This window comes from Lineus longissimus, chromosome 7, assembly GCF_910592395.1.
Source record: "Lineus longissimus chromosome 7, tnLinLong1.2, whole genome shotgun sequence".
NCBI lineage: Eukaryota > Metazoa > Nemertea > Pilidiophora > Heteronemertea > Lineidae > Lineus > Lineus longissimus.
Window position 1 is genome coordinate 3,326,795 of NC_088314.1, and position 18,088 is coordinate 3,344,882.

Consider the following 18,088-nt stretch of genomic DNA (forward strand, 5'->3'; position numbering starts at 1 on the left):
GTTTATCGAGTTAAACATATTTGTTCTGTCTGTGGCCTCTTCTTTCCTGACCACAAGTTTACATGCTTTGGACAAAGGGAGTAAGAAAAAGTCAAGTAGTTTGATGTTAGAACTTTGGGTTACTGACAGTTCCCTAAACTATTGACAATCAACACTAAATCATGGTTAAATATTTGCTCTAAATGTGACCTTCAATTGACATGGGACTATCGAATTAAGTGCCCTGCAAGAGTGATCGGTCCTGAATGTTGTCACCGAACGCCTTGGGAAATTGACATTATGACAACAAATGTGTATATGATTTGATCAACTCGTGTTCACACAAGTCAGATATCAGATAGAGTCGCAGCGGGATGCATCACATACAGATAGTGGCAAGGGGCAATATTTTATAGATTGGTCTCAATCATCATGTTACAATATTTGTGCCAAGATGAAATTTTCACTTCTTGGGATGTTTTCGTGAAATGTAAAAGCAAAAAGAGTTAATCATTGTACTGGGTTGATAAAAATCTGCGTGGCCACATGTTGATTCTTTTGAGAATAATTGACTGAGAACATACAACGCAGTGCTGACCGCAGCTAAAGTTTATGCAGGAAGCCAAATCGGCAAGAAAAATGCAACCTCTGCTAATGGCATGAGGCAGATCAGAGATACAAGATTTTCCTAACACTCCTTGAGAGCTTGTGCTGTCCTTGATGTGGTAACGGCAACATGTTACTTTAGAACTGCAAAAGTATTATATCCAGAGGAAGCACTCCGAGTGCTCTGACGAAAAGAGTTGGTTGGTTGTTGTCTTGGGAATGCTGTAAGGCTTGACCTCTTCTTTAGCTTTTACTAGTGGCTTTGTCAGAGTTGCAAACAGCTTTCTTTATTGTTGCTGGTTTGGGTTGGTTAAAGTTAGTAGCAACAGCCTTCTTTGGAACTTCCTTTAAGTTCGTTAGTTTCCAAAGCAGCAATAGCCTTCTTTATATTAGTATTGATGGTATGGTTTGGTTAAACCAGCAACATCTTTCCTTAGTGCTGATGGTGGAATAGCAACATCAACCATGCTTCAGCTTTCTTATTTGATTCTTCATGATGCAAAAACTAAAAAATTGCTCATACAGATCACGCGCATACTTTGATAAAAATTGCATGCTTGCACAACAGGTTCATACAAAGAATTGATTTTGTAGAAGAAGATGTGCATGTCAGATCCCCCAGGGTCGATATATGTTTTTAAGAAGATGAGAATATTTCTGAAGAATATCTCAAAGTGAAACTGCTTATTCTCCCGCAGTATCGTAGCTAAAAGGTTTATTGACACCATCTGTAAGAGGGGAAGGGGATGGGTTTAGTATGCCTTTATCTTGAAAGGTTGTGGTTTCGAAGTAAAATATCTTAAAGTTTTCTTTAAAGTAAGCTTATTGTGTTTCATCTTAAAGTTTTTTTGTTTTTTCTTTTATATCCAATAGACTACTAACAAATGGCCAAATACTTTTAGGTGTGAGATTTGTCTGTTAAACCTTCCTACTTTACTCTGCAATATTCTCATATAATCACTCTCGATATCCGTGACATTTGCCCTGATGACCAGTAATTACCAAAATCAATTCGAGATGGGAATCTGAAGATTGATTAACGATCACGCTTGCCCTGTAGTGCTAATTAGTACGGACATTTTGTCATATAAAGGCCAATTTATTGGGACATTAGGTGCAAACTTGTTGTGATGGGAAAGGTTGAGTAACTGCAGAGTAGGTATGCTTAAACCAATTAACTGTTGCTCTCATTCTAAAATAATCTGATGCGGTGTTACAATTGCTGCTGTAGCATTTGTATTATTTCATTTATGGAGCTGGGATCTCTTCCTTTCTTAAGCAAATGGTTAGGGTTATCACAAAGTTAGCAGCAGCGCCATGCCTCCACCTGTTGAGATTGCATCTGCTTGATTCTGCTGGTTCAATATGAGAACCACATCCAAGAATTCTACTCTACTATTGCCTGAAAAACTCTAGCCTGAGGTTGGCCTACCTGCTGAGGAAAACCTGAATCCCCATCATTAGAACTGCCTTGTTCTCCGGTTCAGGCACTGTGTCCCGAGGGCTTCTTCCCGCCATGAAATTTCTTCTGGAGCCAGAGAAATTAGTTAGGGATGCCACCTCGGTCGATTTCAGCCAGAAAGGTGTCCTCGGGCTACCAATCCATTTGAGCCCTAACCCGGCCTCAGTGGAGAATTAGTTTTTGGCGAACTATCATCAGCACAGTCAGTTCAAACCTGCATGGTTTGTATAGTTCAGGTGGTCCATAAATAATAAGTCTACTTGTATTCATGCTCTCGAATTGCTTATGTTTAAAACTATCATATTGTACTTCACGGCAAATCTTAGTATTTAGAGGAATTAAGCACCCTCAGGCTACTTGGGTTAAGTTCCTCCTGGAGCCAGAAATTATGGTTTATGCAAACTGTTTAGCAGATATACACTTACCATTCTACTTGAATAATAGCTAGGGCTTGGGGTTACCTCTGAGTCAAGACACCTTTTCCAATGAACTTCTTTACATCACAATTGCCAAAAGGCATCTGGTAGTCATCTTCAACATTTAAGCTAAAGACTATAGATTAACTAAAGATTTTCATGTCTGACCTTTTCAAAGAACATCACCGTCATTTTGAGGGATAATGGGTGTGACACTTCACACTTGTCTATCATGGATGTTCTACAAAAGTGCCTTCTTTTACAAACAACAGGGTTACAAATCATCCTTATTCCAATTGACCTTTACAAATTAACACCATAATGATTTTTTCTCATGCGGTCCAGCGATATGAGCTAATCCACCATGTCCATCTTCTTCATGTTGGCGAATAATAGGATTGTCTCTGAGCAGGACGTGAAAGTCTTGTCTGTGCTCAGCTTTCTTTAGGGATTACTCGACAAATACATCATACTTCACTTACTGCATTGTACCAGGATTAGTGCCTTGGTTCTGAACCTTTGAGTTGTAGATTTAGATGGCCTCAAGAATACAGGCACATCTTCCCTTGCAGAGATCTGTCTTGAGTCTGTTGGATTGACTCAAAGTAGATTGAAAGTGGAGCATCATATACAGCCTCATGTGTTTGAATGCCCCCTTGCCAGAAATGGCCGAGGTGTCCATGATTTGACCAGAAGTCACTGGTGTTGTCACCATTGGGCATCAGGTGATACTCGGGTATGAAGGCGACAATCAGAGTGATAGCCACAACTTTCATATCTCCTTTGGGAATGATCTTACTACTTCAGGCAAATGCTATAATGTTGTCCCACACTAAAATCTGACAACATTTGGCTGGTACGTTTTGTAGGTTTTTCAGAGAGCTCCAGTTTGGTCAGGGCAGGTCACTCAGACTTGCTTACATTGCCTTGTCTGGGGGTGGTGGATATTCTACCAATCTAGCTGCAAAACTGCCAGGTCAGCATCCTGACCTGATACCGAATTCAGATAAGCTCCCAATGACACTGATAAAGTTCTCAAATAATCCTTCAATCCGCTGGACCTAAATAACCCTCAAAATCAATCTTGAAAGTACAGGATAGTGATTTCGTTTGGATTGCTGTAAATGTGATAGGTTTCTTGTGGGAATTGAGCAAATGGTCCACGATGGTTATCACAATTGATACGGCCATGTTGATGATGCTAAGTGCAGGTATATCAATCGTGGAGATGGGCTTGAGTGCCTCTTTGATGTCAGTTGTTTCAAGGATGACCATGCTCAACAAGTATTAGGTTTGTAAAGGTTACCGTCCTCAGAGGAACTTTTTCTGGGTGGGCTTCCCTCAGCAGGAAAGGTTTCAGCACTTGACCAATTAAAGAAATGTGCTGCAAAACCAATTATCTTAACATTGGAAATAATTTCTTTGCCCACCCAAATGAGATTTCTGCAGGATAAGACTAGCTTATCATGGTAAAACGGAGCAAAATAACTTGATGTTGGTCTTCCATGACAACAAGGTGTTTCTTAAGGGTTCATGTACTTTTGCTTTGGCCGTCAACAATCCCTGTGTCACCAGTTGAACCGAAGTATCTATGACAATATGATGTTGATTACTTATCTTTGATAGAGTCAGCCCTGTGAGGGTTAAGGCCCCTACTTTCCCTAATGACCTCCCGGATTCCCTATTTAATATCCTAGATAAAGAACACTGTTTCTCCATTATCTTCAGTTCTATCAAATACCCCTGATGTTTTTCTTTCAAGAGTCCCTACGCATGTCCTGAGGGAATCGAATAGGGTTGATATTTGGTTGACCTCATCGCTCACACCCCCTCGTCTATAGGTATTGATCAAATCAATACCTTGCTTTGATCAGTAGTGGGAGATGAGAGGAGAACAGATGATCAAACAGGCCACATCAATCGCTCTAATGAAGAAGTGGCAGTTTGAAACAACCGGGATTCTATTAACCCATTTAGTTTTTTGTTCAGGTGGACCTGATGCAGTGAATGTGCCTTGGTTTAGGTGTGCCTTCTGTGTCTAAAAGGTGGACTGGGAAGGGGTGACAGCTATATGTTTGTATTCGTAATTGACGGAAGAGAAGATAACTCAAAAATACATTTTCGACACACTCGAAGTAAATCATCACTTGTTGAGTCCTGGTGCTCTACAAAGGTGGTCCAGAATCCAGTCGACGCTTGGCAGGTATGGTAATATTGAAACGATTAAACTCCTTCACACTTTTTGCATCCTGGTGCACTGGGAACCCGTCAAAACGTACTTGCATTGGTATGACGATAATAGTTAGATGGTATTGATCAATACGAGTCATGGTTCCCTTTTCATTTTTTTCTTGTGTGGATGTCACAATCTAATACCCCGTAATCCCTTTTAACTTGTTGCATCCTGGTGCACTCCAAGGGAGGTCCTGATCTTGTCATCATATCATTCTCATACCAATACCAGTGAAGGTTATTATTTCCCTTGAATATATCCTGGTACTTTGTCAATTTCTGGTGAACCAATGATCCATCAATCGCAACCTTAAATGTAGATGTTATATATTGATATTTTTCACAAGAAAGATTATAGCAATCCGCAACTTGGCATTCTTGCTGTTCAAAGAATGCACTTAATGACAGTATTAGCGATCGATACTGCGTTGCCTACATTGCCTCACAGCATGGACATATGCAGCAAATTCGTCAAGAATTCTTATACACAATTCATACTCTATCGATATTACCTAAGGCTGCGAATTGATTTCTTAGTGTGGGAATTTGTTCTCAGTTGTGTATAAACCAGGTTTGATCATTTTATATTGATGCTATATCATAGTGATTGACATGTCAAGTAGCTCATGTCGACTTGGAACAAATTTGATACACATTTGGTATATCATTTATGTAGTCTTCTGATCTTGTTTAGGCTGAATGATGGTTTCCACTACCTGTGATTGGTTAAATGTACATGTTTTTGAATGTCATTGTACTGTGTTCAGATCAATGAGGTGGGGAGAGGATCGTTGTAAATCAGTTCATAGAAAAGGGTAGTGGGTGCAGTAGTCTAGTAACCTTTAAAAAGCCATGTCTCGGCTATAAAACATGCTAGAGATCTGAATTAGATTTGTACATCGCTTTGTTTCAAGCTGCTGTGTGGTCTGGTAATTGCTGAAGAAAGAGAACTGATTTGAGGTGACTGTATCTCAATCTCTCTATTGGGCATCCTATCAATAAACTGCCGCTATCAGCACAAAGAATCCTGCCAACATTACAACTCCTCAAAGGTTGAAAGGAGTAACTTTTTTTCAATATTCAAGAAAACGATGCTGTCAGGCTGTAAAGGGTATAGTTTTTGAAGTGTAGATTTACTCATATCTCCAAAGGAAACATACAAAGTTCACCCTTTGAAGAAATTTGAATATTTCCTAAACATACAGAGAAGGTTTCAGGAATACACACCAGCATTACAAGCGATAAGCAACATCCCTACATATCTAATGGATATCAATATTAACAACATCGGAAGAATATTGGCAGGTCTTAGCACATTGAGTACAAAGGAACGAATGCACACACAAAACCACTCTCATGTTTAGTGCTTCTAAGCCTGTTGGAAACTGGTGTAGCTTTACAAGGCGACAATGGATCTGGGATAAAAGGCATATGAACCACAAAGGAGTGCAGAGTCTTTGAACACAATAATAGTGTTTCGTTGGTAATAAAAAACCTTCAGATGTAGAATGTTTGAACTGTGCCAAAATAGAGATCTGTTTTTGGTGGTGGGGATGGGGGTGATGGTTGGATGTTAAAGTGATCTTGCAGCAACGAAAATTGACAAAGTTTATAGCAGTCGTTGTGGAAAAACAACTCAAACTTAACTTCTCCTGGCCTTTTCCAAAGACACTTAGCATACACAATATCAAACACAGTCGTCAGTCAAAACAAGCATGGTTATAGCTGCCCCTCTCTGCCAATTAGCAGTGCATCCTTCCTAAAAGATAGCACCACATCCTCAATCTGTATCAGCTTGACAAATAAATTAGCTATTGCCGACCATGAACAGTCATTCAGACGATCGATCTTTGGCTCAACAGACGGTTATGAAGTAATTACATTCCTACTGTTTTATGGCAGCGTGGAACATAGAACTTTATCAGAAGATGGTGAGGCTTGAATGCGAGATGTTGTGCTTCTTTGACAGCTGTTTTAGAGGCTATGCGAGTTTGATAGAGAAAAAAGTGAAGGTCAGACTTGAGTAACTGATGTGACAGGGAAATCACTGGTACAGTGGTTAAGAGTTTGTCTCATTATAAGGAAGTCATGGGTTTGAGACCTGGAAGGATCATCACTGTTTCGTCTCAGGTTAGTGTTCTAAAGCAAGACATATCAATTGCTGCTCGCTTTGAGTGAGACGTAGAACAGAGGTGCCTGGCTGTTTTTATGCCAGGGGATCCAAGATGCTCGTCTAAGCGGACAGTAGCTTGACATGGAATCCACCTTTCCCTCGTGCCCAACCATAGTGGCAGGCAAAATGGTCTAAAGTCCCGACAGTGTGATACTTCTTGAAGTATCATTCCTCCTGGTAAGAGTGATAAATAGAGATAGAAAAGAATATGACAAATAATAGATTGTCAACCCATGCATTTGTCTGTCAATGACTTGCAAAACCTCCCGACTTAATTAGAAGCAGACTGGTTGTCCTATTCTTGCAATAAACCATCATTTTTCAAAATTCCATATACAGGAGCTTGCTATTTAGTTAAATAGCTTTTTAGAAAATTGAACTATTTCACTTGAAAATGGTTTTTAGATTACCTATCTTAAAACACCTGCTCAAATTTGCTACTCCATCACTCTCGCTGCCATCAATTATGTCAAGTACATGATCCAGAGTTAGAAATTTGCAAATTACCTTGTCAAGATTTTGATCGGGACATTTCAGGAATGGGAGTGGCCTGTCATGGGAAACACGGCACCAAGTTGTAAAAGACGATGAAAAATGTGAAAAAGATGTAAACTATTGCAAAGTCAGAATTTTCAGAATTGACAGATGGAAGTTTTATGCAGGTATGGGCATAAAAAGTGCCGCTTTCAGTGATTCTTTTTGTGGTAGATATCAAACTCAGAAAAAAATTATAGATTACGGGAATGATAAGGTTGCGTTTTTCTGGCGAGTATCAGGAATTACATGCTTGCAAGGTGCTGGAGTGGAGATAAAACTGTCATGTTTTAAGATTAGCGCTATCAAACTTTTCTTATCTCAAGTTTTAGTTTGAAATAATGACAATTTGAGTTCATTAATTTTGTATTGGAAATGTTTAAGGTTGATGGGTTTTCAATTTGAGGTGAGAGAGAAACCACCTGTTGTTTCAAAAAACAGGTTGGAAAAATGAGGTTCACGATGAGAAAATTGACTGTAGTTACTGAATTGTAGCGATGAAACGTTGTCATGTGTTGTGAGGTTTTCAGTTTCTTTTGGATTTCAGTTACCCAATACTATTTGATTAAAATCAAGGAATTTCAAAATGTTTTATCAAAATCGTCTACTGATCCCAAATGAAATTGCTGGGATATCAGAATTTCTAGAATGAGCAAGTGGTAAAATGTGTGAAAATAACTTGTGCTTTTTAAGAGTGATGTGCTGTATATCAACACACTGTCTTTCTTGCTCCAGTAAGCATGGTATACTGCAGACTTATTATTGAACCCGAGAAAGTACTTGCTGATCAAAATTCTGTGGCAAGAAATCAATTCAGGTCGCTCAAGATGTGCAGAAACGGGATATCCCAGTTCAGTGATGCATTGACTGCGTCAACCATTGAAGCGCACAAAATAAGATGAATGGCGATTTGCTGGAGATGATCGCCACGACATGTGGATGACGGAGGAGCACTTGTGAGCCATGCATCATCCTCAGGTACCTGCGTCTCGCCAACTGACTCGTGGGGCGTATTCCTCATCGGAAATTTGAATAACCTGTTTAACTATTCTAGTTCTAGTAAGTTATTGGAGTCTAGTCGGGCAGATAGGTCTATCGCCAAATAAGCGTTTCACTCAACGTATCATGCAGACACACTGAAGGGCTTTGTCCTTTTATGACACATTGCCACTAACCATTGACTTATTAAAACTTAACTTGAGATAGACCTTTTAAATGTGATTTCAACTGGTAAACATACTTGGGATGTCTTCTCAGGTACCCACTAACCTGTGTCACAGCCAGTTTCTATAATGGCAAGGTAATGTTAAATGTCAACATGAAGAAGAATGTGCTCCTCTCCATCCCTGCCCATTTCCTTGCTGAAAAATCTTCCATAAATACTGCAATCAGATGCTTCCTGAGCCTTCTCCTATTTGCCGGGCAGATGTCAATTATTGTTGGGCATAGCAAGATGGTAATCTTTCCTGATGAAATGTCGATGAAACCTCATCATGTTTGCTTGACAATCTGTGGTGTTGAAAGGCATAGATGTGGCAATGTGTGAGAGACATTAGAATACTACTGCACTTATGGTTATGTGCTGATACAATGACGTGGACTATATTTATTGACCACAAGCGAGATTGAGTTTGGTGTGTGAAAGCGGAATGATTCGTGAATATTGTAAGCAGTACTGGCTTGCTGAAGCTTTCCATTTTTGTAACTGTTGACATCGCAAGACTGCTATTCTCACGCCAGTTCAGTTGCTTTGTCAGCTTTGACTTTGATACAGAGGTTTTATCATGTTTGCTTGCATGAAACCTTTCAGGACATTCATGATAAAAAAAATTGGACGTGAAATCTTAACTCTTCATCCCGTGCTTCGCATTTTCTGGATTTATAAAAATATGTGCGTAGAATTCTATCAATTGATCTGCACATTAATTTCCCGTGTAACCTGCAGTCGTGTGGATTTCCTCTGCTCTAAAAATAGATTTCAAAGGGTTAATCAGATCATTGCTATGGTTAATTAAACACCTAATGAGTGATATGCATTGCCAGCAAACGCCTTAAGATACAGATGCTACTACTACTGTTATCAGCAGTGTACACTGCTGGTGGTATGCAAGTGCTAACTTATTTACCCAGCTAGCTTGGTTATGTAACCACAGCCTCTTGACCTGTTCTAGCATACCTATTGCCCTTGATATTGATAAAGGCATCAGTTGTGATTTCCAAGGCTCTCCTTGGGAATTCCTCTCACCATTCCATCTGTATTCTTCCTTCAGGGTTGAGGCCCATATTTCTTGTTAAGAGACAGTGTTGTTCACAGCAGAGCCAATCAGCAACTTACTTGATGAAAGCATTATTTCTTGTTTCTAAGATTTTACTCTTTCTAAGAGTCCCAAATGCGCAAATTCTTTTTCCAAGTGTCTCATCTGAATTGCTTGAAGATGACTAGTGTGGTGCTCATTCGATCTTTGCTACAAAACTGAGGACAAAAACATGGTCGTGGTTGCGAGCCTCGGCAAGTTCCAATAGGTACAGTATGTACACTACTTGATTTCTACAACATGGTTTCTGGATTTGGCTGGGGAAAATAACTTTGCAATAGTACTGTTGTCAAGTACTGCAGTACACTTAACGTGGGAATAGTACTACAGCAACTGAGAAATTGGCCTATCAATCAATAGGCCTGAATCCTATCTGGGAATACCTGTGGAAGATATCTTACTCTATCATGCTATAAGAATGGCTCATGGATTCCTCTAGCACATAACTTGGGGTAATGTTCCATGATAGCCTTCGGTATCATAGTTGCTTACAACATAGGTTATGTAAGGATGAAATATTGGTAAATAGGCCTTGCATTCTGAATGATAGTTAACAAGGCGAGGAGTAGGGAAACAATAGGTAGGATGTTCATGATGATATGACTGACATGGTTCCCTATTGTTGATGTAGATCCTTCCCTTTTCTTTCCTCACAAAAATGATCTTCCACTTTTAGTATCGGGAACATTTAGTGATCTGAACTATTTCTGTTGCTCTAATTGCCTTCGTAATGATCTTGGCTATTTCTCAAAAGTCTTTGTCTTTGTAATTTCAGGTGAATGGTCAGGATTTATCCAAGTCATCCCACGAAGAAGCAGTTGAGGCCTTTCGCACAGCCAAGGAACCCATCGTCGTTGAGGTTCTGCGGAGAGTGTCACCACCAGGCTCACAACCAAAGACCAACTCAAAGATGAAAAGTCGATCGCCAGCGTTGGTGTCAATTGGCACGCAAACAGATGAGCTCATTGAGAACGGAGCGTTTTATGGGTTGTCCAGGCCACCGACACCTCCACCTGCCTTATACAACTTTCAGGGAAATGGGTATGTATGAAACCAATTGGAAAACTGAAAGTATTCATCAACAGCTTCCGAACTGCTGGCGTTGACATTTTAAAAAAGAAATTTTGGTCTTATCAGTTTGCAATATATTCGTTCCGTCAGGATCCCAAAACTCTATTTCTGTCCATTGTCTTATCATTTCTCTGTGTATGTAGATGCATCATGGATTTTGGCATAAAACAAACTCGCCAGTTCCAATTAAGACATGCCTGTACATTCACATCACGTTACATGTATCTGTCAGAATGCACAGCTTCATGGCTTCTTGCGGCGTGAAACTGGATTTGAGTATGTTTCCTGTTGTTTGCTGATGTTATTTCCTTTGGCTTTTATTTGTTGTCTTTCCTGTTGCTGGTGGAAATATGGAATAAGAAAAGCGATAAAAGAAACAGGTAGAATTTTTGAATCACCACTTTTGAAATAGTTGCTCTGACTTCTAAGGGAGATCAAATCTGTAGTAGTTCAGTGGATATTCTTTCTTAATGCTCATATAAAAGGATGTGAAACTCAAACATGAGGAGAAGATTTCAACTCAATGGGATTGACCAGTACCTAGTGAAAGGGTGTGGGTGTCAGTTTGAGATAAGATGATAAAAAATTGAAATGAGGCAACAGGACTGCTTTGAATTCCTACCCTTCATCTTTGCTGTTTGGTGTACTTGACAGTCATAGACTGAGAGCTTTTGTTCTTAAATTAACTGGAAGACAAATTGGAATCAGTTCTGGTAACGACTTGAAATCTGCTTGCTGCGTTCTAGCTCTGCACTCAGCAATACCTTCTTTCTGCGCTCCTGACAAAAAGGAATGCACCAGGAATGCAGACTTGTGCACCAAGTTGATGGGCTCCAACATTTCAATTTCGTGTTTGTCATGATGTGGCCGTAAACAGGTGGATAGTTCACCACAGCGTTGTATTGATTACTTCAAGAAATCAAGGTAGCCATTGGCTAGTGGTATTGATACCTTTGAAGTCAGATAAGATTTTTCAGATTCCAAGAAATTTATGACTACGGGCATAGGTGCTTTGATTATGTTTGGTTGGCCATGAAATTCTCTTTCACACCTCATTCTCATACTCACCCATGGGTCAGGTCAGTAGGAGGGTTTACTTCTCTGATGACCCCAATATTAAGGCAGGTTCTTGTAGCATTTGTATGTAACAGTCTGAAGGTGGCTTGTCGAATATTGAACATTATAGCAATCATTGCCAGATCCAGGAAATGGACTTTAATTCTCTTACAATCGGCATGGTGTGTTTGCTACTACCATGGCACATTAAGAAAGCAGTTGGAAATGGTGATGTGAAAGTGACTTTGATGCCATATCTCCTCTCTGAGGAAGACCTCTTGTCAGTTGGTCTGTGGGGTTGGAAAGGAATGCTGAATTCTTTTCCTTCATCTAACCGACATAGCTTCATCAACAAAACTTTCCTTTGATGAAAATGAGCTAGCCATTTAACCATGTTGTGCAGCCTTTTAGCAGTGGCAGGTAAACTTTTAATTGGTGTTTTGCTGAAAAAAATCCAGGGGTTCTTTTATGAGCAATATTTACGTGGGAAGTATACGAAGATCCCACAAGCATTCAAAGTCAATTCCATGCCATCTCTGCAGATTCAGATGAACAATGATGTGTACATTCTTACACAGGTGATTTGGCTTTACCTAGGATGGACAGAATCATTCATATAATGCTCAGTTAGATAAGATGACGTAGCAATATGCTAGGAATGATGATCGCCAATCGACCATGATCTACCATTTAACAGAACTCTCCAGAGAAGATGAAAGGCTGACAAAGCCTTGAAGATTACCTGATTTTCTTGAACATCAGCAAAGGTGTTGAGTTCAGCTTTTGTATATACTACATAGGTCTAAAATGATACTGCAAACTGCTTAAGTTGGTTGAACTTGGAGGTAGCTGGTTCACTTTCGAATGTTCCTTGGGTGAAGTCAAAATCAGAACTTTCAAAATCAATGTCAGTTCCATGTGTGTTGGAGATATCATCTGTTCATTTTTCAGACGTTAAAGTTGGTGATTTGAAGAACTTTACTGGTGTCACTTGAGAACTTCTTTCATTTGACATTCTTGTGGACCTTGAAGAGTGCCAATTTAGCCAAGTTGAATCTGTTGTAGAGACTTGAAGTTGCCATTCTTTGGAACTTAAAAGTGGTTAGAATTTGTATACCTTGATGAATACTGGTCATTGAAGTACGAATCGGCTGTTCCTGGAGAAGTACAGCTGGCACTTCGGTTTGCTTTTGAGGAAGACTCGTTTGGCAGGTATTCCTTGGGATATACTATTGTGATAACAGGTACTTTGAATAGTGGCTGGAGCCATAGCCGCAATGGACAGGCCATGTACATTGGCAAATCTCTTGAGGTAGGTTGGAATGCTCTGGAGCATGTTTTCCCATTACTTTCAAGTGTTTTCTTGGTTGTGTTGGTGAATTTGATGCCTAGTTTGAAGGAGATGAGACTTTTTAGTTCGTTCATTGAAGTCATCAAAATTCCCTGCTCTTGTCTTGGTTGTTACGTTTACCTCCCTGTGTGCCTTCCTTCCTATATCCTACGTCGACTGACGCTGAGGGCTGCCGAAAATCCTACCTCGGCATATTGGTTTGTCCGCTTTTGTAAAAGAAAGGGATGCTGCAGTTTTCCAGTCTGTAGCAAACTGAGCCTCTGTTTAGTTCGTCAATTGAAACCCGGCACACTACCTTCTAAGAGATTTTCTTTATGAGTATCGTCATACGTAATGGGATCTCTGGTCTGTCTAAAGGCTGGATGATGGCTATTATCCATCTCAGCTAATGTGTTCCTTCCTTGAGAGGGCAATAATCAAGAAAGATTGACGGAACACAATCTGTTGGAATGGTAAGGAAGTACAATAATAAGTAATGATAGGCAGTTTGGACATATCAATTAGTGAAGGGTATTGGTGAAGTATGTGCTTCTTGAAAGATTGGATGACAAATCACTTGCTGTAAGTTCTTGGCTGCACCTGATTAGACTCTCTTAGTTGCAAGAAGCGCAGTGACGAAGTGGTTAGAGTGCGAGACATCTTTAAGAGATTGTGAGTTCGAAACCAACCGAGACGTTTTGTTTTTCTGCCAATAGAGTCAAAACATTAAGGGATACTTCTAGTCCCTCCCGGGAACTCTTCGTTGAATTTCTACACCTGAGTTCAACTTCACCTTCGATAGGCATACTTGTCACTTCAATAAATCTATCATTAGTCCTCATTCATCGATTTTTGAGCCCTTGAGACAGTACTAAGGATGGCATGATTTGAATGTTTCTGCTGTAAAAAGAGATGACTTCATCTGAAAGATAAACCCATTTCAGTCAAGACCGTGTAAACCCTACTTGTGACTATCTTAGCAGAATACAAGCCGTACTCTTATAAGACTTGGTATACATGTAATCTCAAGCTGACGGCAAGTTAATTCATTGCCCGTATACCACCTGAGGTATCGATTCACGAAAACTCCATCATTACTCTGACAACTTCTCTTGTTCACGGCTAATTTACTCAGATCTGGTGACAACCTTTTTCCACCCTGTTGCAGCGCGTCGGATTGCGCTGACAGTTTTGAGCATTGCGCTGCAGCACTTGACTGTTTCGCCACATGCTCAATAAAACATGTCCTCGGGGGCTAACCAGGAACATTCCCTTAAGAGCAATTATGGTTGTTCCATCAACAGTGTTGCCTCCATGGTAACCAAGCATCATCTCGATGGACACCTCTTAAATAGACTTATTACAATTAAATAACACCTCGGATTGAGCTTCTTTTGCTTAGCATTCTTTCGTCGTCGTGCGTGCTGTCATTGCTGTGAGATTCTGAAGTAATTTCTTGGTTACAAGAAGAAAGTGTCATTTTGGTAACAAAGACTGAGTAAGAATGACTTGAATGCCATGATACTATGACTTTATCAATTTGCCAATTCCCGAAGCGTTCAACTAAACCATACCAGCTCTCATGAAAACTGCATTAAGCAAGAACTACCCGTTCTTTGAGATAACTTCTAGTTATTTTTGAACTACCCGTTCTTTGTAGATAACTTCTAGTTACTAACTCTGATTGTGGTGCTCTGATTCTGATTCTCTGATTCTAAAATATCGCTGCTTGAGAAAGTGCATTACATACTACAGGATTTATCCCAATGGCTTTACAAAAATCACTGAACCATAAAGCTCCAAGTGTGTGACTGTTGTTGTTGCCTTCTTCTCTGGAACCAGGGATCAACTTGCCGTAACAAACCATTGTAATTTTTGATATCGCACACCATAATGTGATTGCTTTCCTAATACGCGTATGATATTGGATTGGGGAATGAACATTCGTGACAACAATCATGTACACTGGAAGCATCTCATTATCCTCTAAAATGTTGCCCTTAAACAATAATAGTTATGGTCTGATTCGAGACAAGTGTCTTGACCTAATGGGATGGAATCTTGCTTCCAAACAAATTTCTCTCTGGTCCCAGATAATGGATGGGTTGACATTTAATTCTGGCCATCTTAAGTAAATTGTTCCTCATCATGTTAAGTGCTGGGGGTATTTGACTGGTGAGAAAATTTTCAACTTTTGGTGTTTATGTTTAGATAAGATGTCAGGCTGGCGCCTTTGACTCTGAAAGCTTAGACACATACTTGAAATATTGTTTGGTCAACTGAAGAAGATAATGGGCAATTTGTTTATATCCACAAAAAATAACAGCTATCTATACTGATGAGACTTATTTTATCTGATAGTGGGAGTAAATAAGATCTGATGGTGCTACATACTTTCAAAAATGTTATTGAAATCCTACCTTGGCATTCCTTCACATGTCTTTGTGTATACTGGAGGGAATTTCGCTGCATCAAGTTTGTGTACCAGAGGGTATTTCTCTGCATCAGCTTCTAATTTCCAAGGCCATTTGCAATTATTTGGCAGATAAGGGGCATGATCAAAAGAAAGAAGTGGCATGTGATGGTATAAGTCCTGGGAATGCGCTGTATTGCAAGGATATCATTCCATGGGATTTCCAGTTCCAACTCCATCTTCATCTTCAAAATTCAACACCCTTCTTAACCACTGCTTGAGGCTTTCTTTCTTCACCATTCTTCAATTGATTAAGTGGTGCTAGCCTCCTGTGGACTCAAGCGCACATCTTTAATGTCCATGATAACACCCAAGAACCTGAAATGTTTTTGGCCTCTGGTACTTTTCGTCTTGGTAGATTCGTAAAAGCTTTCGTACAGGTATTTGCAGTGATTTGACCAGCTCATTGAAGCATGATACACCCAATATCCTGAAATGTTGGCCTGTGGTCTATTGCCCAACGTGTTACTCTAATGGTAGTAATTTCCAATGGTTTGACCATCCAAGTGTTATAGCAGTACCGTAGTGATAGTGAAGTCCGACTGTAGGCATCTCCTTCACCCTATGACCATTACAGAAGCTGCTAATTTGGTCGCTGTTGGCACAAATGAACATAGAGTTGTGATATCGGAAAAACGGGCTAATCTTTGACCATATGTCGAGTAGGAAATCTTCCCAGGTCGTGGCAAGTCTAGTGTTGTATGAAAGTAGGGCCTCGTGAACTTAAGCATCCATCAAAATGAGCAAGATGCATTCTGGTCAATTGCTGGACAAGAGATATTAGGATATTAACAGACCTGCTGTAGACCTGCTATGTTGCCATTAACAGAATAATATCATTCCTGCATTATGATGTTTCCCCCACCTCCCCAAAAGAAATCACAAAAAGTGATGTGTAACTATTGGTTTCTATGTTGATACCTGGAGGTTGGCCAACCAATTCGGCCAAAAAACTGTTCATAAACTATCTGTTTATCAATTCTTTCCACTGGTATGATATACCTTTACACCTCAGCAAATTGAGTGCATGTGCTGCAAAAGAAATGAGATTCCGTCTGTAAGCTTGGTTTAATGTTGCAGGATCAGTATCAGTGGAAAATGACAGGAATGTACTGGTGGTCTCATGCTATCATGCACCTTATAGTACATCATTTCATGCGAATGTGTCATTTTTTTATCTAGTTCACCTGGAATACCTAGTAATTAGTTCCTTGCTAATTTACTAGTTGCAATATTGCTAGTTAAACAGTGATACCAAAGCATTGTATTGTACATTTTAGGTCATAAAGATAATATCTATTTGTCCTTTGCCTCACTTAACCTTGTTGTATTTGTGGTTATGAAGTTGGTATACTCTTCAGATAGTTGTGGGAGAAACCATATCCAAATTAGTATTAACTTATGTTGGATGAGTTGCAAGTGACCTATCACATGCAGTGTGGGGCTAAGTCAGGCTCTAACGAATGTGTCAACTCCACTGTACCAAGAATGGACCTCCCTTCTCAGTTTTCAACATCTACCCCACCAACTAACCTTGTTGAAATCTACCATCTTTCAATGCTCACCATTCCCAGTGGTTGAAGTTGGAAGTTTACTCATAGCTTGCTCTGCGGTGGGTGCTGTGTACCTGTATTTATGTTGAGTCAGGTTAAAAAGCGCCACCAGAGAACCTGGCGTAGGATTGAATTCAGTTTGAAATGTTTTATCATTTGCATAGCCACAACATTGCTCAGTTACCGACCAGAAAACACCAGTGCACTTCTGAAAGTCAGTAGGAGTAGATGAATCCCGTATAGTGTTCTGCTTTCAATAACTTTCAATTTTCTTCAATAACTTCCAAGATCATGATGTGGTTTTTCCTCCTTTTTTTCATGCTGTTTGTACCACCCGCTTCCAAAGGTATGCCTTCTAATTATTGTCGGTCTACGCCCCGCTGGGTCCACCATCCAACAAGTACCTGCTCCACTGACAACTAAAAATACATCCAATGATCGTAGGAAGTAGTTTCTTAAGAACCTTTGGGTGAACACTTGCTAATGTTCAAACTAAGTTGCAGTTCACCTCAAGCTGTCTGTCAGTTAAACTTTGGTATTGTATCTGCCACCAAATTCATTACAAAGATTTTGAGTTGAAATGCCATGTTTGTACTCCATCTTTTGCTTGAATGTCCTCAGTGAATTCCTCCACAGATGAACATCTTGCATAATAGTCCTGTTTCAACATCACTACCTTCCTATTTCAACTGGTATATCATTGGGCAAACCTGAGTGACCTGAAGGTGCCTTCCTACATCAATCTAAAGCCTTGCCTTGATGTTTTGCGAGGCTAGCAAGTCAAGATGTTTTGCTAGGCAAGTTATCTGGATTTACTGGTGTAGTTGTCTGCTGCTTTATGATACGGTGGCTACATGTTGGTTAATACCTATGCTAGCCTTATTATAA

The 18,088-nt window shown here is 39.8% G+C and overlaps 1 protein-coding gene across 7 annotated transcripts in view; it reads left to right on the forward strand.

Moving 5' to 3' along the window:
- The window catches only part of LOC135490636 (E3 ubiquitin-protein ligase PDZRN3-B-like), a 284,538-nt gene that overhangs the window by 203,356 nt on the left and 63,094 nt on the right, over positions 1-18,088 (forward strand). For all 7 annotated transcript variants that reach the window (XM_064775914.1, XM_064775921.1, XM_064775920.1 and 4 more), the window contains one exon: positions 10,493-10,758. In XM_064775914.1, coding sequence (XP_064631984.1) covers positions 10,493-10,758 — 266 coding nt within the window. The remainder of the gene's footprint in view (positions 1-10,492; positions 10,759-18,088) is intronic.